The following is a 26,162-nucleotide window of genomic DNA, read 5'->3' as shown; positions in this document are numbered from 1 at the left end:
ATCTGGTTACATGTGAATGAAGACTGAGCTAATTACAGGACGTAGGAAAGTGTTGAAAGTGTTGGTGAAATTTATGTGATAGAGAACTGATGTGATAGGAAGGTTACTATAAGTCAAATCACCACTTGTTACACCCGTGCTGAGCATAAACGGAACTCAGAACAGCTACAACATGTCACACTGTGAGGAAGATGTGTTATTATTTTAAATATAATAAACAACTTTCATGGGTTTATATAAAATTCTGGACAGGAAAAGTGCTTTGTTGCTGCTCAGTGAATAAAATATCAACAAACAGAAAGATCTAGAATCTTTTATTATACTTTTATTTTAGAAATGACAGCAGAAAAGTCTCATACACGGCGAGCCAAAAGCAAACATTTAAAAAAAACAAAAAAACTGCGGATTGAACCTGCTGTCTAACAAATAATCTGAATTTCTGCACTGGGTGGAAACGTCTGTTCGTCCTGTTTATTTAGAAGACTTCAGCTTCACATCATTCACATGACTCTCTGAATCTGTGACACAACACCAGCAATTTTTTTTCCACTGTGAAGCCTGAAGTCGTACTAAAGATGGATGCGTTTGATCTGTAATGAATTTTGGACCGACACCGACAGCCTGCATGGATCCATCCTGGAGCAGACCTGCTACAACAACCACAGAGTTCAACCAAAATTTTGAACTTTTACTTATAATACAATGGACATTTATAGTAGATTAAAAGAATAATTTTAGTATATAGTCCCTCCTCAGATTAAACAAATCCAGCTGGAAAATACAGGAGAAGGTTAAATATGTACAGGACGGCTGTTATAATAAACAACAAAACAAACAAACAAAAAAAAACTCAATCTAAGCGTCAGAAGCCATACACTGAGAAATAACTCAAAAATGGTGAAATGAGAAAAATATCTCTACATTCTCCCAACTTTATACACAATCATCAATGCATATAATAACTGTATAATAGGCCACACCCCTGACATGCAACCAAGAGTCTGTGAAGCCTTCAGCAATAGTTAGGGGTCCAAGCACCAAAAATGCTGGGACTGTATTGTTTTTCTCATTTGCGATTGTTCTGGTTGTTGTTTTTCTTCTTCAGGCAGGCAGCATGGGTCAGACTGGTCTGGTGGTGGCGCTATAGCTCAGTTTTCTACTGAGGAAATTCCACCAAGCAAGAAAGTCTCGAGAACGTACAGTAGATGTTAAGCTAATATCCAAAACCTACATCTGTGAACTAGTCCTATTATTTTAACAAAATATAGTTGATTCTGAACCTCAAGTCTGACTGAGCTGGAATGTAGTGGACTGCATCGCTCAGATAAGATTCCAGCAGGTGTTTCATAAGATAATCAGGGGGCATGACTTGACAGTGGTGCTTGGACCCCACAGATGTTTTCAGTTTCCTTTTTCAGTTTTTCATCCATAGAAGTCGCCAAAATGCAACATCTGAAACCTGAACCTTTCTGGGAATGAAAAAAAAAACTCTTTCTGAAGTTTCAAGGTTAGCAAGAATGTTCAGTACACTTTTTCTAATTATACAAAACCCTTTTTTTGTGAAACTGCATCAATCTGAAAAGAGTTAAGAATTTCAGAGCAGTGGTTTTAAAGGGCTGTGCTGTATGACATCACCACACTGCAGATGGGAGAATGCTCCTTACAAACGTCTCTGATTCCTTGCCCTTGGGAGACTTTAATGGTGGACACATTGAGCATTACACATTGATTTCTCTGTAAATGAAGCAACTGTTGAGTGTAAGGTACTAAAATCTGGAACTCTAACTGCAGTCAGGCTTAAATCAAACCTTTCGTTGCAGTGTAACGAGCTACAAAATGCGGACGTGGATAAAAACAGCTGGGCTATAAAATCCTGCGGCTCGTCTCCACGGTAACGTGTCGGCAGTAAATAAATGACAGCATGTCTGTTGACACTTCCTGAGGACTGGCAAAGTTTGACATTCACACAAGTAGGTTCTCAATTTTTGGACGTTTTTGAAAATCACAAAAGACATTTAGCCTTTGAGGCACAGAGTTAAGCGAACAGCATGAGAATGAGATCTACAACACCAACAGCATGTTAAAAACGGATGAAACAGAAAAGATAGACAGCGTCTGCATGAGAAGCAAAGTTCTTTAGAAGGGAAACAACAATACAAGCACTAGCCTTTTCTTCATTTTGTGCTTTATCCTAAGCTATATACATTACTTTAGGCTCTTAAATAAGCATTATTTGGACTGAGAAATAGGATTATTGCCCCGTTTAAGGCAATTACCTTTGAGGAGCTAAGCTCATAAGATTTACAATATGAGCACTCGGTACATGGCACAGATATTTACACTGCACTCTGATCTCTTTGTCTGGATTTAAACTGTATGAGAGTAACAATGATTTCTGGATCTCTTAATGTTCCCTTAGACTCTTAGAAAGTGCTATTGTGAGGAGAAATAACATTATAATTAGGCTTGTGCGACATCGCGATTTAGTCTTCTCTATATCCAATGGCGTTTATTATATTTTATGATATTATATGATATTATTTTACCAGACCTGTCAACTTTGTGTAGGAGTGCTGTAGTTGAACAAAGTATGAGTTACCATGGTAACAAATACCAAAATATCTAATGGATCAAGAGCCAATCAACATCTTCCTCTGGAACGATTCATTCAGGTGATGTGGTTGAAATTATCCAAAACTGCAGGTAAGCCCCACCCCTTTTCCTCAATGCTCATTCTCCCAGCTCAGTAACTTAAAATAAAATCCATCAGTGTAGACTCCTTAAACCTGAAATGGTAGAAATGATCATGTTTGGTACTAGTTGATTGAAGCAGTTCAAATTTTTCCTAAATGGTCAAGTAAAAGTCAATATTGCACAAGCCTAATTATAGCAAAACCTTTATCTTAATAAATAATTATCAATAAATATTGATCTCAGTACTTAGGACAGCCATGAGGACCATGGCTAATGCTACTATTGCTTCTACCAGAGCAACCAATCAATAAACGGATGATATCACTGATTTAGGATTGAGGAGATCTCAGGAGATCACTTCACAATCTATGCAAAGAGATCAGAACAGGAATGATGGGTTTTCATACAGGGTATCGTAGTGCTAGAGTTCAAAGAAGAGTCCTAAGCTTACTTGGCTTTGCCATAAATGTGAAAATCATTACATTCATTGTTCACATTATACAGGTTATTTGAGATAGTTCATAGAGTAGTCGGTAATAAAATAACACCTTTAGTGCTTGTTTCCAAACAACCAGGTGCACTCTGTTTGACTTAAATAATAATCTGCTGCTTGCAAAGTACAGTCATTGGCACTGAGTTATACTCTAGTGGTAGAGTGTCCATGAGGGAGGCCGGTATTGCTTGGAGTGCTGTTGGCATATGGGTTAAAAGGATGGTATGGCGACTGAATCCCCGAGAGAGAATTGGGGATCATGGTGATGGTGTTTGACGTCATGATTGGGAAGTCATCTGGGGAACGGCGTAAAGTGAGGGCGTAGTCCGGAGGACAAGTAAGCCGGAGCATGTCGTGCCCTTGCAATGGCTCGCAATCATGATCGTGGCCATGATCGAGTTGCTTCATCTGCAAGGACATCAGATCCTCGCTTGGAACCCTTGGTACATCATTAGCAAGGTTCCTCGGTGGACTTGGACGTCGGGTGGCCTCAAAACGATGCTTGTCCTTCTTGTAATAGAGGGCTGCGAAGGCCAGGATGTTTAGAAAGAGCAACGACGCTCCGACTGCGATAGTGACACTCAATTCGGTGGAATAGTCTCGAGCTTCTATGGTTACGGAGCTGTCCTCATGCTCTGAATTCTTCTGCTGGTCTGTGGACTGCTTGGTGTTGGATGAAGGAACCGAAGGGTGCCGGGTGGTGGACGGCCAAAGTTTGTTGGATAAGCGCTTGGTGTATGAGAAAGGGGTCGTATCCTGAGGAGGGATCTTGGTGGTTGATGATACATATTGGAAAAGTTCGTTGATGTTATGCAAATGCGGCACAAGCTCCAGCCAGAAAGCAACCTTAGTAGCCCTGTAGTGGTCTCGGACACGCGGCTTGAGACCAATGTGAAGGTACAGCTGGTCTTTAGGATTGTACTTGGACCATGCCACTTCTTCAAAGCGATTAGGTTTGGTGTGAATAAATTTTGTGTCCTGGGGAACCGGCTGGTTTGGGTCTCTGAAAAGCACAACAAATATGTTTTAAGCTTGAACTGTTAAACGTGATGCAAAATTGACAAAAAATTCTAATACCTCAAGAATAAATGAATGGTTAAATATGCTCTACCATCAGTATGGGTCCAACAAAGATCTTGTAGATGGTAAGCCTGAAATGATACAAGCTGGGCATGCATCAGGATCGACATTGTGAAATGGTATGGAATGGTTGGATTATGAAATGCACAAAAACTGCTTCCTGTTGATGCTAGTGTCATCTACTCACCCAGTTTTGGCAAAGTTAGTCCAGTAGGTCATCACCACAGCACTCAGCATTACATCATTCTTAGAGAAGTTGCAGCTGAAGAGATCAGTTGGACCAATCATAGGGATGCCGAAAACATATGGAAGTTCATCTCCATGTGCAGAATCTGCCCAGGCTGGTTTCATTTCGCTCTGGCAGTGGTGATAGAAGGCATAGAAATATGTAGGAGAACCATACTGAGCGTGTAAATCCGCGGTAGCTACAGCTGGCGCCACCCACTGGTGATCGGTGAAAAGAGCAACCAATGTTTTACGTCTTGTTTCTGGATTTTCCTTATCTGCCCAATCCGTGTACATGAACTTAATTGTCTCCCGCAGGGTATCTTTCCCTTCCGGATAGCCATACAAGTTATCAACAAAGTCTGACACTGCAAATTCAAAGTCATTTCCGGCAACACCGTCCTCACTGTCCACAATACCGTCGACAAATTTATAACCCTCGCCCTGGTTCACCCCGAGCATGATATCGTAGTTCAGAAACTCGCCTTGCTCCATCAAGATCTGTGGGTCATCTGGCACAACATCTCCATCAATTACAGGTCCAAAAGCGATGTGGTACTTGGCAGGAGTTATGTTCTGCTCGATGAGCTCTTTGTAGTTCTTATTCTGGAGGCACTGGATCACTTCCATAGAGTCGTCCTCATTGCACCCCACCTTCTCAGCCAGCATTCGCGTGTATTTGGCTGGCTGGTAGTTAATGGCCCAGCTAGAAAGAGCTGTACCACTCTGAATGATTGCTTTCTGGAACAAATCTGGAGAATATATACACCAGCACCGTATAAGTACTAAATCTGAACACTTAAAGCACCTTGTAAAGCTCATATTCTGCACATTCTGCAGTGGATATTTGTGGAAGTGAAAATAAGCAATTTACCTTCCGAATAGTGGGACAAAGTCAGCAGACTGACACATGATGCTCCAGCTCCAGACCCGAATATCGTCACTCTTCGAGGATCTCCATTAAAAGCCTGGATGTTCTCTTTCACCCATCTGAGAGCCTGAATTTGGTCCAAGAGTCCATAATTCCCTTTGGCAGCTTGATCACCTGTGCTCAAGAATCCTAAAAAAATATACAGGGGTTTATTTGATATTGTATTGGCTGAGACTATGACAATCATACAAAAGGTATTGCAAAGGCTCATGAAAATCATTTCCAGTGTTCATGAACATCTAAAGATAATTGCTCCTGATGTTCACCAGTGTACATAAAGTCAGAATGATCAACACCCTTTAAAAGAACGGACCAAAAAAGATAAATAATAATATCAAGCACCATTGACAAGGTATCTGCAGGGACCGAATGTCTACCAAAATGCAGAAGAGTGTGTATCTGATTTCAAGGACCATAGTGAAGATAGGCACCTGTGCCGAAAACTCACTGGAGAAAACACTCAAGTGCCTGGAGGAGTTTAAAAATAGAAGCCACCACCAGAACAGTCAGACAGCAGGACTGACAAAGGGCATCCCAGGAACGTTATCTGAGACATGGATGCTCAAGCGACAGTGTAGCCTTTACACAGGTCCACAAAAACATGGAAACAAAGCAAATTATGGAGAATTCAAAAGTCAAAGGGTCTGTCTGGTGTGAAAGAGAAAAAAAAGATGCTGTCTTCCAAGATGGTAAAATAACATGTATGGCATTACCTTTTCATGTTCTTATAGAAGCATGAGGCTTATACTTGTACATGGTGCATGGTTACCACATTTTTGTCTAACAGCTCATCAAGTGATTTATTACTTACATAATATACACTACGGTCCTGTACTCCTTAATTATGACACTGGAGACTCCTTCCATAAGTGTTATTTAAACAGCTCATTACCTTCTGACCAATCAGATTGAAGAATTCAGACATGCCGCATTGACATTATAGATGCTCCTAATGGACAGTATGACAGATAGAATGTTCTAGATCATTACGTAATGAAACATATTTCTCAGTCTGATTGGTTTTTGGATAATCTGGGAGGTCCACATGGTCTTATGTAAAAATGATTCAGATCATGGAAAGCCTGAGAGCCTGAGCGAGTTATTGTGTAATATGTTATTAATAAATGCAGGATATTAAACTCTCACACAATCACAATGTATGAATTTAATTTAGCAGATCGTCAGTTATGCATCACTAGAAGTTACAGAATATATGAAGAAAACACATAGCTTTCATTAAAACTAGGTGTAAATGTCGTGCTACTGCTGCGAATAACCTCCAGTGGGGTTCATCTGCATGGTGATAAATTCATTAGTCAATGTTCATCCAGAGCTAATGGCTGCTTCATTTGATAAATGTCCCATTTTTAAATGGGTCAGATGTGACTGTATGATCGATTATACCTGGGAACAGCAGCTGGCATTTCTCTCTAAAGCTCTGAATTCTCTGATACAGAGGCACGGTAACACTGTTCCTGAAGCTTCCCGTAACTGACCCCATTTACAGCATTCATTAACATTAATACTTCATGAATTAATGAGCAAAACTACGTCCAAAAGCAATGACTTCATTGCTTTTGGTTCATTTCTGTAAAATTCCTAAGTGAGGCTGAGCTCCTTAAGTTCCTGTATTCAGTTTAGCTGCTATTTAATCTGGACTATTATGTGGATATTAATTTATTATTTTAGTTATTTTTTAGTGATTCAATAAGCACTTGTTACCTTTGGGCTATATTATGAGGCCAATATTAAATACTTAGATATGATGCAATAAATATAAATATTAATATGCCATTGTTTTATTAAATTAACACTATTATACTCAACAGGAAAGAAAGAAAATTCTTTTTTTTCTTCTTTAGTCCCCATTTTCTATTCCTGATCTAAAAGCTGAGCTTGTCTTTGTGTTTAATGGTGATGGACACTTCTACTTAATAAACAAATAAACTGGAAACCCCGGAGGTTTGAACTACACACAGGTGACTTGCATCATCTGAATTCTGCTAAGTGTGAGGATCTTTCCCCATTACCTTCATGGCTCTGTTACTGTTACCTTGAGCTTATTAACTGTGAATAATGTAATCAGGTGTTTTAGTGATTATTTATTAAAGCCTGTACTGTTATAAGAAGGTAAAAGATCCTATATTTTCTTACATGATGATCCCTAATTTTAAAGCTAAAAACAATGCTTAAATATTGTAATTTTCTGTTTGTTTTAAACCTGAATGATATAACCTGGGTCATGACATAACAACTGATTGGAAAATAAAATCCCTGGATCCTTTGTGCTAAGAGGGTGATTGCACCGGCAATTTCAGACGAGTGCAAATGAAGTGACCTTCACCCACCGAAGCATAAATCACACACCTTTTGATAAAGGTTAATTGAAGTCCCTCTTTTTTTGTGATGCAGAAGTTTCACCCTGACAATTTATTCCAGGGTCATCAGCATACTTTTATTTATTTCATTATTTTTATTTTTTTGCAATCACTTTCGTGTGGTAATAAGCCTCTGAGTCATGCAGCTAAGCAGTACACACCTTCCGAAGAACAAAACTGTCCAAAAAAAAAAAAGATTAATCACAAGATACCAAGTGTGCTTTCCAGTGCTGTCATAAACACACTTACACTGGTGACCCTCATTGGCTGAAGTGTCATCTTTTATACCACAACCTGGTCTTCCTTCACCTCGCTGTCTTTTCAGAACTGACCAGGCCACATCTGCTCCTATTTACCTGCTGTAATTCTACAGGAGCAGGGCCACCGACAAAAACTGCCAGGCTACGGAGCATCGTGACTCTCTGTGCACACCGGAGCATTTTGTCCTTGATCTACTTACTCCAGCATGTTTGCAAAGACTTCCCGATATGTCCCCTGTACAATTCCTTTTAGCATGCCCAGAGGAATGATAACCCTCCACCCTTCATCAGCAGGTCATCAGCAAAGTACAGATCGGATTAGCGGTGGTGGGGTGGACTCCTGGGGATGTAAGTTGACGGATGGGAGAGGAATTGAGTTTGGAAGAGGAAGCTTTACTTGAACCCTTTTCATTTGAGGTGTCTCTTGATGGCAGGTATAGAATAAAATGATTAATGTGATTTCTTACATCAATTCCAAGTCTCAGTTACCAGAAGCCCTCGAGAGTAGCTGCCACCACCAGCAGATTTTTGTCCAATCTGGTAGAAGCACAAAGATCTGCCACAATATTATGTAGCGGTAAGTAATCAAGTAGCCTTGAGCTTAGAGAACTGACCAGTGCTTAATGATCCAGTGCAGTGGGACTGTTCACTTTAGTCTGTTCACATCGATGCTCTGTTTCTGCATGATATACAATCCACAGGCCTTCACTATAGCTGAGACATGAACATCACTAACTCTGCTGAGGAGTGTCTGCTGAAATTCTGGCAGATTTGACAGGGACTCTATGCCTGAAAAGCAGAACAACTCAGTTCCTGAGCCTGATGCATCTTTTCAAAGGTTCCTTAAGGTGCACTGAAGCAGATCGTCATTTTCTGTTTTAATGACGCTTTAGCACGGTGCTATTTGACCACAGAGCTATATGATCATTACTAAATGACTTAACAGTACTGACCTCCATCTTGTTTTAGTTAAATGTACCAGCAGCATGTCACCAAGAAATTAACTAGGGTCACTGTCATGTTTTTGCTATCATACCTTGCTGTGGACATCACTTAAACCTCAAGTGCAGTATATTACCCCGGTTTATAATCAGCAGGATACTCTTCAACAGCTATTTTCAGAATCTCCAACATCTGAGTCAGTTGTTGCTTAAAGGATTCTGGTGATTACTATATTCAAAATGAAAACAGCTCTCAAAAGGTGTAAAGAAGGTAGGAAGTGGGGCTCTGGGGCTGATGAAACTGCCAAAATCCAGCAAGGAGCTTTCAAGTTAGAGAAAACTTATGCACATAAAATCTTGGCCAGTTTCTCTCTATTTTCATTTAGACAAATGAGATGAACACAAATGCAGATTTGTTATTTGGTTTTGGAGCACCTGCAGCTTTAGCTCCTCCATTCTATTACAAATCCTCTAATCCGTTCTTTTCTTAAAGTGGATTTTAATTTAAAGTTCAGCTCTACATAGAAGAAAGAGTACAGGTCCTTCTTTAAGTTGAGGTCATGTTCTGATGTGGTCTTTGAATTAATCTCAGACTCAGATGTCCTACTCATTGTGCCTGATATGTTTTATTGGCTTTTCTTATAAGAGTTTCCTTAGCTGTTGGTAAGAAAGGAATCTGCTAATAGCTCTTAGTCAAATATGGCCTTCGTTAAAACAAGCCATGCGTGGTAATCTAGGGCTCATCAATATGAGGCACTGAACAAACATCAAATTTAGAAAGAGCACTGACCTTGTGGAAGTTCACACAGAAACATATTGCCCCTTCCAGACATGGGAACAAGCACAATACTGCTGCTCAAGTCACTACGGGAAGCCACCATCATATCCCCCAATTTGTCCTAAACCACTTTTTGTTTGTCCTCAAGCAAGAAATAAGATTGGCTGCTCACAAACACACTGGAAGGAGTCTCAAACTGGAGATCTGAGCATCCGGGAAGGGGAGAAAGCTCATCCAATGGTGAGATGATTAGGGATTGTCTTCAAGTGGGATTGGAGTGACATTTGACAGTTTTGAATCCTCTTTGAAACAACTCTCTGTTTCCACTGTCTTACCACTGTTTGAGCAGACAAAACCTGTCTCTGCATTTCCATTCACTAAAACTTAAACTCCCTGATCCTGCTGTGTGACCTCGAAGGACCCATACCACTCAGCGAATAATTTGGAGCTAGAGGTGGGAAGCAATAAAGGGCTTTATTTCCTGGTGCAATAGATGATTTGGTTCCTGCAGCTTGGTTAAGGACTAGACTCTAGGGCAACAGGGACTCCATTGCATGTGTTCCAGATTAGCCCTAGGGTTTTGGCACTAGTAGACAAAGTGCTTTATTTCAACGTCATTCCCTTGGAATGGAAGTAATGTAACGCAAAAATGTTTCAAACCCAATAACGCTGTTCGCTTTCTGCTAAGCTTTTAATTTGCTCTACTCACAGTGGTCCATATTATCAGCTCACTGCTCAGGGAGAACTAAAGAGACAGAGCACAGAAAAGTAAATGGAATAACAGGGCTGAAGACTGAGGTGTGCCACATTAGTATTTACCCCTCTAGCTCATCCCCAGACACACTCCTTCCAGTACAAACCACCCCCACCTCACACTCCTCCTTTATGGTACACCATTTAAAGGGCGAGTTACTGAGTACCTGCACCACAAGCAGAATGTACTGTACTGTTTAATCTCTGTAAACTAATGTGGCATCAAACTATCCATCAGCCTGCATCTGGGAGGCACTTTGGCCCACATACAGTCTTTAAAGCACTGATACCTCTCTGAGAACCTGGTGTCTGGGGTGGCTGTTGCTACAGCTCTCTTTTCCTTTCTGTCATTTCCTACACTCTGAAGCTTTAATTTGGTTTCAAAAACTTCATATGCACTTTGTTCCTTTTCAGACGCAAGTGATGGAGGTGTTTAACCTGATTTTCCGAGCAGCATGTTCAGCATACTGAAATGACTAGCTTGTAGATAACTCCTCAGAGTCAGTTATTTTTTCCATGATGATGCATTTGTGTGATACAGTTTTGTCAGTTGCAGGGGTCACTGCTCGGACCAGGCTAGTGCAATATGACCACACATACCTAAAAAGCAGAGGAAAAAACACACAAAATGATGTCTTTCTAATGCTGGAGCAATTCAGAGAACTCACTGGGCTCTTTAGCCGTCTCATAGATCACAGGCTGCTTACAAGTAAAGTGTTTCTCAGAAGTGCTTTTAATCCAATACAGTCAGCCTTATAGCTGTAGACTAATGCAACATGGTCATCCAGATAGGGCAGAGATACATGTTTGTCAGGAACTGTTCATACGGTATATAGTTGTTCTGATTATTACCTTATTATCGAAAAAACATAGCCACCTCTAGCCAGTCAGATTTTATCAAAGATTTGATTGATTAAGATAGAGCTATCTTTATCTAACTTGAGTGTAGATTTGTATTAGACCCATTATTACCTGACCCCCTCAGGGGGGAACTACTGTTAGTTTCCTACATGCTGCACCATGTCTGAGCGCATACCAAAGTGCATTACCTGTCCCGAGTTACGGTCAACAACACACAAAGTGGGGACTGATGATGTGACACACACAAAGCCAAACAAGACACGAAACACTGGAGTGAACCGGAAACACTCTCTTTAACCACAAAGCTTTGATTGTTTCAAGTGTACCCAAGTTCAAGTGTTCTCGTCACTTCCTGTCACTCTTCTGGGGTGGTTTCTAAAAGTAAAGGCTTCTCCTCTCAGCCTCTGGCATTGGACAAGAAGATGATGAATGAACACACCATTCCTGTGAGGTGTTGAGTCTAAAACACTTTTCACAGAAATAAAAATCTATGCCCTTGCAAAGATCCCTAACCATTACACCATTATAGTCTGCCGGACTTGAGCCTACATACTCCTCAAAGTGTTAGAAGTAAAGCAAAGCTTCTCTCTTTAGAATAGAGTACTGTACTTGATACTTGTTGAACTTTCGTGAGTAGCAGGACACAGAATAATCAACGCATTTTTGTCCTCTCGCCACAGCACCACTCCAGTCTTTACACCACTTACAGTCTTCAACTTAAAAGGTCTAGTAAAATCCAGGTCAGTCAAAACAGGAGCAGAATAAAACAAGGACTTCAGATTCTAAGTTCATCATCAAAATTAGCTTGATTTAATTTAAGAGACTCAACACGACTGCCCCAATCACAGGAGTGTTCCATTAAAACATCTAAACCAGCCGTACACCAGCAAGAACTACAGAACAAGCTTCTGAAAGGTAACAGGTGAGATTTTCAACGCAAAAGGTATCACTGCGTATTGCAGAAAAGCACCTGGGGAAACAAAAGCTGAGGGTTTTGGTGTCAGTGGAAGTTGCTACTATCCCTTGAGGAGATCCAACTTAATAACAAAACAAGCATTAACAATAATGTCAACCGCCAAGTCATGGAAGTGTTAACAAATCAGTCACAATCATGGCATTTTGTTTGTCTAAAAGTAACGTTTGTAAACAATATGGCCGACACAGGCAGAAGTTGGGTTACATGATTTTGAGGATGTAACTATTTCTAAGCATGCCTGAGTCCAATCATGCTGAAATTTGGTCAAGTCAAGTCAAGTCAAGAAGCTTTTATTGTCATTTCAGCCACATACAGCTGACACAGTAATAGTGACATGAAACAACGTTTCTCCATGAACCTGGTGCTACATAGACAACATACAACATATAAATACAAAACAACACAGAGAACTAAAGACAGACGTTTGTCCTAGCTACACAAATTGCAACGTGTGTAATCAGGTGCAATTGTAAAATCATATAGTGCATCGGTGTAGTGCATCGTTCTGCTAATCAGGAACTATTTTACTTAACAAACATGGCTACTATTAGCTACTCAGCTTTTGAATTCATGCTACACCCAAGATGAAGGTTGTACAATTACTACAGTATAAGTAGTTGTGAAGGCATTCAGATCTCTAACGTTATATGGATAAACGTTAAAGTACGTACCTAAAACTCCCAGTCGGTAGTTGACGGTGACGACGATGACATCGCCGTAGCTAGCAAGGACGCTTCCGTCAATCACGTTGGCTGTTCCTTCAACATAAGAGCCACCGTGAATGTACACCATGACAGGTTTGAGCACGTCCTCTTCATCGCCACTTACATCTGCAATCACCAAATGATTCATTTCTTGAGATCACAAACCTTGCCAAATGATTCCATTAAAATGAAAAGGAATGTTGAAAAAAAAAAACCACAAGACAAAGACAGCCATGTGCTAGTTATTTCCTTAAGAAAAAGAGTGAAGAAGAATAAAGAGAAGTGTACAGTACTGTGTCTATTAACTGAGTTACAATTTTGGGGTTTAAAAAAGTATAATCCTGAGCCTACAACTGACCAATCGGAACAGTTTGTGAATCAAAGACTTACATATTTGCATACTAACTAGCATATGTGTACACGTGCCTGCTAGCCTGGTATCATACTTCCACATTACTGCACATATAATATACTTGCGTGCCAGAAATAGACCAATCATAAGGATCTGTATACATACTAAACCTGCAAGTATATGTTAGTTTAGTAACTTGTCTGCTAGCATACTAGCATAACTACTCAGCTTGAGTTGAAAACAGACTAATCCTCAGTAAACATCAACTTACTACCTTACTAGCATACTTGATGCTAGCTTAGCAGCAAATGTTAGCTTAGTAGCACATACTAGCATACTTGCATGCTAGTACAGTTGCTTACCAACATACCTGCATGCTAATATACTTATACATGTGTACTAGCTTGCTAACATACTTGCACTCTAGAGCACATGTATATCCCATTGCATACTAGTACACTTACACTTTTACATTAAACACACCTGCGCACTTCAATACTAGCATAATTGTACAGTTGTGATTCTAGTTTAGTAGCATGCTTGCACAACTCAACCGTATTTTAATAGCTAGTGAATATTAGCACTAGGACACTTACATTCTAACACACATCTAAATGTCCTATTTCTACACTTGCCTGCCAGCTTACTAGTACACTAGCACACTTGCATACTTGGTGCTCATGCTGCACCACCAACTAGCAGAAACTCTCTGAGGGCCTAGTGAAGGGTTGTAGCCTGGTCAGGGCCGTGATGGATCTTGGAGCCAATCCCAGGCATGCTAGGGGCTGGATGGGATGCCAGGCCATTGCAGAGCCCTCAACCAACCCCCCTCACCAACACACACACACACACACACAAACACACTTAGGGACTCTATAAGTATCTGTGTTTGCATAGCTCCTTGATCGAAGGCCTGTTCTCCCCCGTGCACTGACACGCTCGCCCACATGGGCCAGATGCCGAGTGTCCTTGGACGATTCCTCTGCTGAAAATGATTATTCTAGCTACAGATTCTCTGCAGAACACAAAATCCTCCATATTGCATGTGGCTCATGAGCAGCAGACTTAGTCATGCCAGCTTGTGAGTCACAGAAACAAATGTCTGGGTCTGAGGAACACAGCATGCAGGTTAGTCCCACTAAATCCACACTAATAAGAACGCTCATCTTTTAATGTACTCTGTTTCACTGCTTCTTTTCCCTGAGCTTAGCCTATCTGCTCATAGCAGATGCCTATGAATGTTCATTAGGACGCGGTAACGGCACAGCATTAGGTGTCTAGACGATGTGGGGAATCTGAAATCCCACTCCTGCTTGGGCTTGACCTTGGATGAAGTGGAGATGTAATCACACTCTCTACAATTCTACTTTTTGAATCATTTTTAGACACAGATTAGCATATAGATGGATTCCGCTCTGCTCTTGTTTAGGAATTATCTGTAAACAAGATATGGATGGAAAACATCTCCAGGTGACGTGTTAACCAGGAGGGAAAATTCCATCCTGCTTTTTCTTGCATTTGTCTGAATTTTATCAACACTTTCTAATCAGACATTTACACTTGGGTGGTTCTTATAAAATCTTTTCCCCTAGCGTCCGGTGATTGGATCTGAAGATCTGGGTTGGACTCTAGGGTTCTCTCTTTACTCCTGTTTAATAAATTTTTAGCTTGCATGATGGTAACTAAGTAGTAACTAACTCTAGTAACTAATGTTAGCTGGAATCCGTCATAAATCCATCCTATTTGATATAAAAATCGAATCAATTCTACTGATTTGTTTTTGACATGAAACTTGAAAATCCAACAGAATTTTTTTCTACAGCGTTTCGTGTTTCCGAGTGAAGTGATGTATCCGGCAGGAATAGTGGAAAGATTTATTTTTTATCTGTTTTTATTCTTCCTCTGGTGAACATGAATTTAAATCAACATCTTCCAACCAACACACTGGTCAAGTTCAGCTACAGTTGAATAAAACACTGCCAGCCCTGCCTTCTCTTCATTTCCTTCTGGTCTGACTACTGGACCACAAAAACTATTTCCTGTAAAGGATGGAAACTTCCTGTAAAGGTCACCATAAATCACTGTAAGGTGCTCATGCCAGAGGCCGGTCCTGCTGCTTCAGGTAATTACACGAAACCACTGTGTGCTCAGATTAACAGAAAAGGCATCTAGCTACTTTATCTTATCTTTATTAAAGTGCTGACTTCAATTCACATGGTCAGTATTAAGTAATGGTCAGTACTCAGTAACGGTCAGGGCCCAGTAATAGTCAGTACTCAGTAATGGTCAGTACCTATTAATGCTCTGACGTGAAGTTATTGGGTCTACTTCTGCTTTCATTGTTACTTTAAGAGTTCTAATGACTTCCATGACATTTTTTAATCTCTTTCTATTTTTGTTGCTTTGGCAAGCAAAGAAAAATCACTACTTCTTTCTCCGGTCAGCATTTTCTATCCTTGATTTTTTTGTCCTGTTTTGTTTTTGAAGGTGAAAGTTTGTGCTTAAAGGCAGCAGTGCCTCAGACCTTCTATTCACAACAAATCTGGCAACCTTGGAGGCATGAACTCCATGCAGCTTCATACTTTGAAATAAACTAAAGCAAAGTTACTACACTGTACTATACTATTCTGAATTATGGCCCAAATTCTCTGTCCATAAATCGTCCTTTCAGCTGCAGTAAAATGGGATATGGGTAAAAAAAATCAACCTATTTACACCCTGAATTTTGCAGTTAAAGTAGAAACTTAATATTCGACTCAATCCTTCACAGCTTTCTTCACTCACCTGGCTGTCCAATGGTACAGAACTCTAACTAGAACCACACGACGCCAAAGGGTTCTTCCAAAAAGCATGCAGATTTTACCTTCATCCGTGGGCACGTAGATGTTCAGGTACAGACAGTCCTCGCTCTGGTCTTGTACGTAAGTGGCCACTGTGTCCAGATTAGCCGTGAACCAAACAGGCAACATGTCACTCAACAGGAATCGGTCCTCCAGGAACTGAGGGCAAACCGGGGCAAACTGGGTGGCATTCCTGATGCCAGACCAGGAATTGGGTGGTTCAGGAGCCTGGAACCGTCTCTCTCCTGTAGGAGGCATGGCGTAAGGTACACCGAGATACTGTTCCACAGGGCGCAGGATCTCACTGGGCAATGCCGCTCTAAACCCACGGAGTTTCCCATAATTTGTTGTGACTGTGGTGTACTGGACTTGCTGACATGTGACTCCAGCTACTCCTGCAGCCATGATGAAGATCTGAAGCAGCGTCCTCGGGTTCAGCCAGGACACACGAGCAGGTAACCATACTGCTTCCTCTGGAGTTGGCATTTTGCTGAAAGTGAGTGAAAAGAAATCCAAAAAAAAACAATAACAACTGTCTTACTCCAGCCGGACTGCGTCAGACTGATAGACGGCGTGATCGCCAATCGTGATGCTGCCTTTGTTCCTGCTCATGACGAGGCACCGTCTTGATCCATTTGCCCTTGTTTGGACAGCTAGAGCAATGACGCAGTCACTTCTTTGGCTTAGTTCCAGGCAGAATGATCATCCTGCAGTTCAGAGAAGGGGGGGGGGGCAGAAAGAGAGAGAGAGACAGAGAGAGAGAGACAGAGAGAGAGAGACAGAGAGAGAAAGGAGGTTTGAGAGGAGGCACTTTGAAAGAATTATGTCTACTGAGCTTCAGTGGACACCATCAGGATTTTTTTTTTGAATGAGGTGAGGTTTCTGCCGTAAGTCATGATTTCTGCCCTTTCACATCCTCAAGAAACGTCTCGCTAGGCTCGTAGTTCTCAATCGATATTCTACAGTCGGGTCCAAACCTCAGGACTGTTATCAAAAATCAATACCATCTTATCTAAAGGTACTTCTCAAGATTTCATCATTGTTCACTAAACAATTCCAGCAAGAGCACAAGAGCCCCTATTGGTTGAACAGTGGGAGTTACTGTTACCATGACAACCCTGATTATTTTCCACAAACAGCTTATCTTGAGTGTTTTATTCCTGTACTCCACAGCAACGTGTCAACAATTGGAATATTTTACTCTCTTTATCGTTTATCGTTATACTATCGCTCACACTGGAGACTCCTTCCATAAATGTTAAATAAACAACTAACAGGAAACTCCACCATATTAAGAGTTAAACTGCCCTCTCTGTTTTTAACCCATACGGTATAAGGCTTAAACGACGCCAGTCGTCCCATTGAGCGAGCCGTTACTATAGAAATGATGACGTGTGCTATAAGAACTAGCGTATTATTATAATCCTATGATTTATGTGGCTGTTCTCAGAGCTGATGTTTTAGAAAACGAATCCAGGCTTCCAGATTGGAGAAGTGAACAGTGCTGTGGTCTAATAACGGAGAAACACACAGAGAAGTGAGTCACCATTAGGTGTTAGCGGCTGCGGGAGCGTACACGGCTCCACCGCCGTCTGAAATAATAATAAGCTAAATGGTGTGTGAACAGGATATTGGGATCATTTTTCATGTCAGTGCTCAAACTGTCTCCGTTTGGAGTAATAACGAAGAAGAAATATCAAAGATGGGATTAGTTTTTGATGAATGATCATGTTAAAAGTTCTGGGTCTCTTAGATTACTGGACGTTTAGATGGTCATCATCCTATCACTGGACAGAGCTGACCACTGATCACTCAGTTATTCAAACAGATTTACATTATCCACAATGTCTCTAAACATGACCTCCTGTTAGATCTCAAACCTCAAGAGTTAACACACTCAGGAGCTCTGCCCTTATAGATTTAGATGGTGATGTCTTCAAAACAATGAAGATACAAACAATTATTCCACCGTCCTATCTCACATACACACGTGCAGATATTCTGAATCTGATGCAGTGCTTAAGCTTGCTGAAATGTGGACTTTATTCCTGAGGCGCTCTATCGACGTCTACATGGCTGGGAGCATTTTCACTGTGTTCATACAGACAGATATATTTTCCAAAAGGCTCTTTGTAAAAACAGAATTTCTATGTAAGGGTCTATAGAAGCTAGAATTTTAAGTATTTTTTTTTCATGCTTTATTAAATAAGCGATTGATTAATAAACCCGCATTAACAGCTTTTTGCATAGTCTAACATCACCAGTGCTGCTGCTGCCCCCAGTGGCTTCACCATGCTATTACACTCTCCACAGGAGGAAGATCTACTACTGTAAACACTCTCATATTCTGAATACAATTTTCTGTTGTTGTTTATGTAAATAATGCTGAGTAATGGCTGCAGATCTTTGTTAAGTGGTACGTCCTGTCTGCTACGTCCTCTACCCATCATTCACCCATAACAACCCTTACAAACAAAGTGCATCACATCCACTAATATGAATGAAGTCAAAGTCTCAGTGATGCCCCAATGAAGGTTGGTGGTAGTAACAGGCAAAAAAAAAAAAAAACCACGCTGATATACTTGTAACACGTTTTTAAATGATAGATTCCTGGACTGTTGGTGTTATGGATTTAGAGTTAAACTGAAAGCTACTGGAGAAAAAATTAGCACAGCTTTAACAGCAACACATGACTCCAGTTAACTGATTAATGGTAAATAAAAATATAACTAACTATAGAGTGTTTAGAAGTGTGGGTTTCTGACTGCTCCTGCGTTACAGCGTCTCAGCAGGAAGCGTCGTGTCTGTGAATCACTGAGAAGCTACAGTACCTACTCACCCGTCCTCATGTCTCGGCTGAAAATTCTATTTTTCTGATAAATTTAATTTCAAAAATTCAGTGAAATGTGTTTCTTTTTAACTGTTTGATTGATAATTTACCGTGATTAAGTCTAGCTAGCTAATGTTACACCAATCAGCATTCATTCTAATGAGAGATTCATTTTAGTTATACGTTTTCTAAAACTATTTAATTTAAAGGACCAGTTAAATCAGCTAATAACTAGATAAAGCATGGCTGTGATGAGCTAATTATCCAACTAGAGGACGCCAGGGTCTGGTAGTTTCATATTGTTTAATGTAGATCAGGTCAGATAAGGTTGGACTCCTAGGTTGGATATACATAATTATTTAATGTTATTTTCATTTTAAATGGTTGTTTTGTTTAGCATTAAAGTTATTAACTAGCATATAGATGGCAGGGAACATGTTTACTCACAGAACTGACAAACTAAAGACTGGAAAACGATCATTTCCCTGTTTCAGGTTAAAGAGAGTAGTGGAGAGTGTAATAATATTACAGCTGTGAGGTGGGGAGCTGCTTGCAGGCACTGCCAGTCATGAGAACACGAGAGTTTAACAAAAAGCAACAGTAAATGTTTGATATAATCCTTCTACAGATCGTTTGTCTGATGTCCACATGGCCGAAATTTTCACCCTTCATCTGCTGCTCAGTGTTTCAACACATCTGAGTGCTGACTGAGACAGAAGAAAAGAAATGAAAAGAAAAGAAAAAAAGAAACATAATCCGTGTTATCACTGCTAATTTTCTGCTAATTTGTAATTTCTTTATAAAGTGTTAGATTTGAGGGATTGTTAATTTTTTAGGAAACAATTTATGGCCATCTTTAAAACAAAACAATCTGTTTATAGAGAATGTAGAAGTATGTTTGTTGTCCTGTTTTGTTTCACATTTGTTACTAAACATTTATATCATGATACATATAGAAATAGTAACATGGTAATACGTGATCTGTCATATTCACTGTAAAGCTGCGTTTGATGTATAAACTTAGTTTATTATTATAAACCTATGAGTAAAGAAGCTTATGGAACATATCGAGTCGTGTGAGACGTCTGTCGTGGCTTCAGACCTTCACTCCTGTGTTTACTGCATCGATAAGGTTCAGCGTTCATTAACATGCAGGCCCATAACAGTGTGTGTGTGTGTGTGTGTGTGTGTGTATAGGCATGTTTTCATAGCTTGGTGAGGACCAGCCAAATGTCCCCATAAGGAAAGGAATATCTAACAGTTTGACCTTATGAGGACATTTTGCAGCTTTTGTATTGTTTTCTGTCGACCACTGAGGTTTCGCTTCAGGTTTGATGCAAGAGCAGCGTTTTATTCAGCTACAGTGATAACTGTGTCAGCAGAAGGTCCTCACAAGGATAGGAAGACAACCATGTGTGTGTGTGTGTGTGTGTGTATGTGTGTGTGTGCAGGTCTGACACACTGATTGATGAGGTCAGATCTGTAACCCGAATCACAAAATTCAATTCAATTCATGGAAATAATAAATAATAATCTGATCTAAATGAGAAGTCATTTGGCAGCAGGTCAGCTTCAACCATGAGTCAAGCTTCTACATCTTTCGATACAATATGGAGGTTTATTATAAATATGACTGTTTATTTATTTATTTTTGCCTCTCTGAGTTTCAATCTCTTTCTAGTATGATTGACAAAAACCCAGACATTAAGCCTATTAGAATAATAGACACAGCAGGACCTCTATAATCGCGTGTCTTCCAGAATGTGCTCTTAATAAATGCATGCTTGTCTCTGGAGGCTCTGCCACTGAATTTGGCAAGCTGCTGAAATGCACCACGATCAAACGCAAACTTGAGCAAATGCCTATGCCCATGCTACATATACATACATACATACAAACACACACACACACACATATATATATATATATATATATATAGAGAGAGAGAGAGAGAGAGAGAGAGAGAGAGAGAGAGAGAGAGATTTCTACAATGCAAAAAGAAGAGACAGTTCACCTCCTCTGTGCTCGTGCTGCACTGTCCTGCATTGCACTTAACAAGTGCATGTCCCCCTCATCACAGCGCTGCATGCATAAAGGTAAATTCAGCATGTGCACAACCCAGAAAATCAAATCCATGCAAACATTCGCACTCGCGCACATGGAAAGCAAAAAAAACACAACAATAACAAAAAAAAAAAACGCGCGCACACGTATGCCCGAGGAGATTTCACTGCGTCCTACCTCGTGATGATGGAGATGATGATGATAATAATGATGATGGAGATGACTCGAAAACCTCCTGAAAGATCGTCTCGAGCCGATACTGCGCGAGAACGCGCGCGCGCGCGACACTCACTGTGAGCATCTCGGCCGTGTGTCTTTTCATTCCTCTGACGCGGACGGGGGACAGAATGCGGCACGCGCAAAAAAAAAAAAGAAAAAGAAAAAAAGGAAAAAAACCGTTGAGGCTACGTGCACAGCGCGCGCCAATTAAGAGAAGGGGGCGCGCGCGTGGCAACGGGACCGGTGGGGGCGGGGAAAAACGCGTGAAAGAACCGTGCAATCGACGCAATTTTAATACATTGATTTATTATCTTGACGCCTAAGAGGGATTAGTGGATTACAAATGAAACTGAATCTCTCTCTCTCTCTCTCTCTCTCTCTCTCTCCCCCTCTCGCGTGCGCGCGCGCAGCCCATTGGCCCCTTTCAGTCGGCACGTCACCCGAGCTGCGTGCCTCAAACACTTCTCTCATTTACATTTCAGATCACACACACACCCTCAAATACACAAATACACACCCGACACATTACACAGCACCTTATTGCAAACACTGCAAACACTCGTGATATAGAACACACACACACACACACACACAGAGAGAGAGAGAGCTGATGCATAAGAAAAGCATTTTACTTTTTTTTTACAAGATGAAGTTATTTTGTTACTTTGAGAAAACTGTTTTTAATCGTAACAAGATACTTTTATAACGTAATGACACCTTTTCTGTAATAACAAGACCTTTTTGCTTGTGTGTTAACAACATGCTTCTTTAACTACACAACACCTCACACATACACAACACATCACACATACACAACACATCACACATACACCTCACACATACACATCACACATACACCTCACACATACACAACACATCACACATACACAACACATCACACATACACCTCACACATACACAACACATCACACATACACAACACCTCACACATACACATCACACATACACCTCACACATACACAACACCTCACACATACACAACACATCACACATACACAACACATCACACATACACCTCACACATACACAACACATCACACATACACCTCACACATACACAACACATCACACATACACAACACCTCACACATACACATCACACATACACCTCACACATACACAACACATCACACATACACAACACATCACACATACACCTCACACATACACAACACATCACACATACACAACACCTCACACATACACAACACATCACACATACACAACACATCACACATACACCTCACACATACACATCACACATACACCTCACACATACACAACACATCACACATACACAACACATCACACATACACAACACATCACACATACACCTCACACATACACAACACATCACACATACACAACACATCACACATACACCTCACACATACACAACACCTCACACATACACAACACCTCACACATACACCTCACACATACACCTCACACATACACAACACCTCACACATACACAACACATCACACATACACAACACCTCACACATACACCTCACACATACACAACACATCACACATACACAACACCTCACACATACACATCACACATACACCTCACACATACACAACACATCACACATACACAACACATCACACATACACAACACATCACACATACACAACACATCACACATACACCTCACACATACACATCACACATACACCTCACACATACACAACACATCACACATACACAACACATCACACATACACAACACATCACACATACACAACACCTCACACATACACAACACATCACACATACACAACACATCACACATACACCTCACACATACACAACACCTCACACATACACAACACCTCACACATACACAACACCTCACACATACACAACACATCACACATACACAACACATCACACATACACAACACCTCACACATACACAACACATCACACATACACCTCACACATACACAACACATCACACATACACAACACATCACACATACACCTCACACATACACATCACACATACACCTCACACATACACATCACACATACACAACACATCACACATACACAACACCTCACACATACACAACACCTCACACATACACAACACATCACACATACACAACACATCACACATACACAACACCTCACACATACACAACACATCACACATACACAACACATCACACATACACCTCACACATACACAACACATCACACATACACCTCACACATACACAACACCTCACACATACACAACACATCACACATACACAACACCTCACACATACACAACACCTCACACATACACAACACATCACACATACACCTCACACATACACAACACATCACACATACACCTCACACATACACAACACCTCACACATACACAACACATCACACATACACAACACATCACACATACACAACACATCACACATACACCTCACACATACACAACACATCACACATACACAACACCTCACACATACACAACACCTCACACATACACAACACCTCACACATACACAACACATCACACATACACAACACCTCACACATACACCTCACACATACACAACACCTCACACATACACAACACCTCACACATACAGCTCACACATACACAACACATCACACATACACAACACCTCACACATACACAACACCTCACACATACACAACACATCACACATACACAACACATCACACATACACAACACCTCACACATACACAACACATCACACATACACAACACCTCACACATACACAACACATCACACATACACCTCACACATACACAACACCTCACACATACACAACACCTCACACATACACAACACATCACACATACACAACACATCACACATACACCTCACACATACACAACACATCACACATACACAACACATCACACATACACAACACCTCACACATACACAACACATCACACATACACAACACATCACACATACACAACACCTCACACATACACAACACATCACACATACACAACACATCACACATACACAACACCTCACACATACACCTCACACATACACAACACCTCACACATACACAACACCTCACACATACACAACACATCACACATACACAACACCTCACACATACACAACACCTCACACATACACCTCACACATACACAACACATCACACATACACAACACCTCACACATACACAACACCTCACACATACACAACACATCACACATACACAACACCTCACACATACACCTCACACATACACAACACCTCACACATACACAACACCTCACACATACACCTCACACATACACAACACATCACACATACACAACACCTCACACATACACAACACCTCACACATACACCTCACACATACACAACACCTCACACATACACCTCACACATACACCTCAAACATACACAACACCTCACACATACACCACACCTCACACATACACAACACCTCACACATACACAATACATCACACATACACAACACCTCACACATACAATCCAAATAAAACCGCTTGTGTTCATTTCTGTGTACATTATTAGCTTTTAGCTAAATCTGTCTTCAGTCTTCAGTTATTTTACAAACGCATTATACAACATAATAAACACCGCACACAGTTTTTATGTTTATTTTACACATCTCATTATCCTACACTGAATATTCATGTACTTATGGCGTTTATATCCAGAGGACATGCGCACACAGCGTGACACGCGCGCCGTCAAACATCTCACACTCAGCTGGGAATCACGAGCACAAGCAAATATTAGGAGTGTGGAGACGTTTGAAAGTTTAACGACAAGACAAATCTTAAAAAGACAAATGTCTTTTCACGCGCGCGCACACACACACACACACACACACTTCTCCACATGTCTGAATGAACATGATGAACATCTAACTGACCTCATAAACAAGAACTTCTCAGGCTTTATACATCCACATAATCCCTATATTATGAGGGGCCTTGTGGGATGTCACAGGGAACAAATACTTCAGTGTGCACCTCTCTCTCTCTCTCTCACACACACACACACACTTTTTCATTTGTAATCTGAATGCATGGTGCATCCAAGGTGCCTTTTCTGGCCACTTCCATGTAGAGAACACACACACACACACTAATACTCTATTTTAAGGATTATTACGAACCACAGTACACATATACAGGATTAAAGAGCTGAACAGTATGTTACCAAAAAGGTCTTTCATGTTCTGTTGTAAAGATATCTTATTTAATTATTTAATATTTTAACTATTTAAATAATTCTAAATAATAAAAAAAAACAATACATTGACAACACAGACAGCATTCTAAAGCAGTTCAGCATTAAAGCATCTTCAGTCTGCTGCTTGAAGTTGAAGAACATCAAATGGTCTTTATCTAGTCTTTAATTGTCCAGTTGAGGTCAGTCTGTGTCCAGTGTAGCCTCAGATTCCTGTTCTTGCCAAACAGGGCAGTGGTAGCTCAAGTAGGTAAGGCTCTGGGTCATTGACCAGAAGATCTGGGTTCAAGCCCCACCACTGCCAAGCTGCTACTGTTGGGCCCTTGAGCAAGGCCCCCCACCCACCCATTGCTGCATCATGGCTGGCCATGACCCCTTACCCTCAGCGAAAGATTTTTCCTGTGCAGTAATGTATATGTGACAACAGGAGAGGAATCTGATTTTCTGTTGTTGTCGCTCATCCATCTCAAGGTTTGGCGTCTTGTGTGTTCTGAGATGCTTTTCTGCTCACCACGGTTGC

At 40.7% G+C, this 26,162-nt stretch overlaps 1 protein-coding gene across 3 annotated transcripts; it reads right to left on the bottom strand.

Moving 5' to 3' along the window:
- Window positions 1–329: 329 nt before the first annotated feature.
- On the bottom strand, window positions 330–21,701 carry nlgn4xb (neuroligin 4 X-linked b). 3 transcript variants are annotated; one of them, XM_058391064.1, is made up of 7 exons: window positions 21,338–21,701; window positions 21,111–21,178; window positions 16,290–16,973; window positions 13,042–13,200; window positions 5,367–5,552; window positions 4,455–5,244; window positions 330–4,190 (listed from the first exon to the last, which is right to left on the bottom strand). In XM_058391064.1, the coding sequence occupies exons 3-7, from the start codon at window positions 16,750–16,752 to the stop codon at window positions 3,332–3,334; spliced, it is 2,457 nt and encodes an 818-aa protein (XP_058247047.1). In that variant the 5' UTR covers window positions 16,753–16,973; window positions 21,111–21,178; window positions 21,338–21,701; the 3' UTR covers window positions 330–3,331. The 3 variants fall into 3 exon arrangements, with proteins under 3 accessions (XP_058247047.1, XP_058247046.1, XP_058247048.1); XM_058391063.1 differs by lacking the exon at window positions 21,111–21,178; XM_058391065.1 differs by lacking the exons at window positions 16,290–16,973; window positions 21,111–21,178.
- Window positions 21,702–26,162: the final 4,461 nt, after the last annotated feature.

Source organism: Hemibagrus wyckioides, linkage group LG06, assembly GCF_019097595.1.
Source record: "Hemibagrus wyckioides isolate EC202008001 linkage group LG06, SWU_Hwy_1.0, whole genome shotgun sequence".
Classification (NCBI taxonomy): domain Eukaryota; kingdom Metazoa; phylum Chordata; class Actinopteri; order Siluriformes; family Bagridae; genus Hemibagrus; species Hemibagrus wyckioides.
Note: the sequence above shows the minus strand (reverse complement) of the source record. Positions and strands in the feature narration are given on the sequence as shown.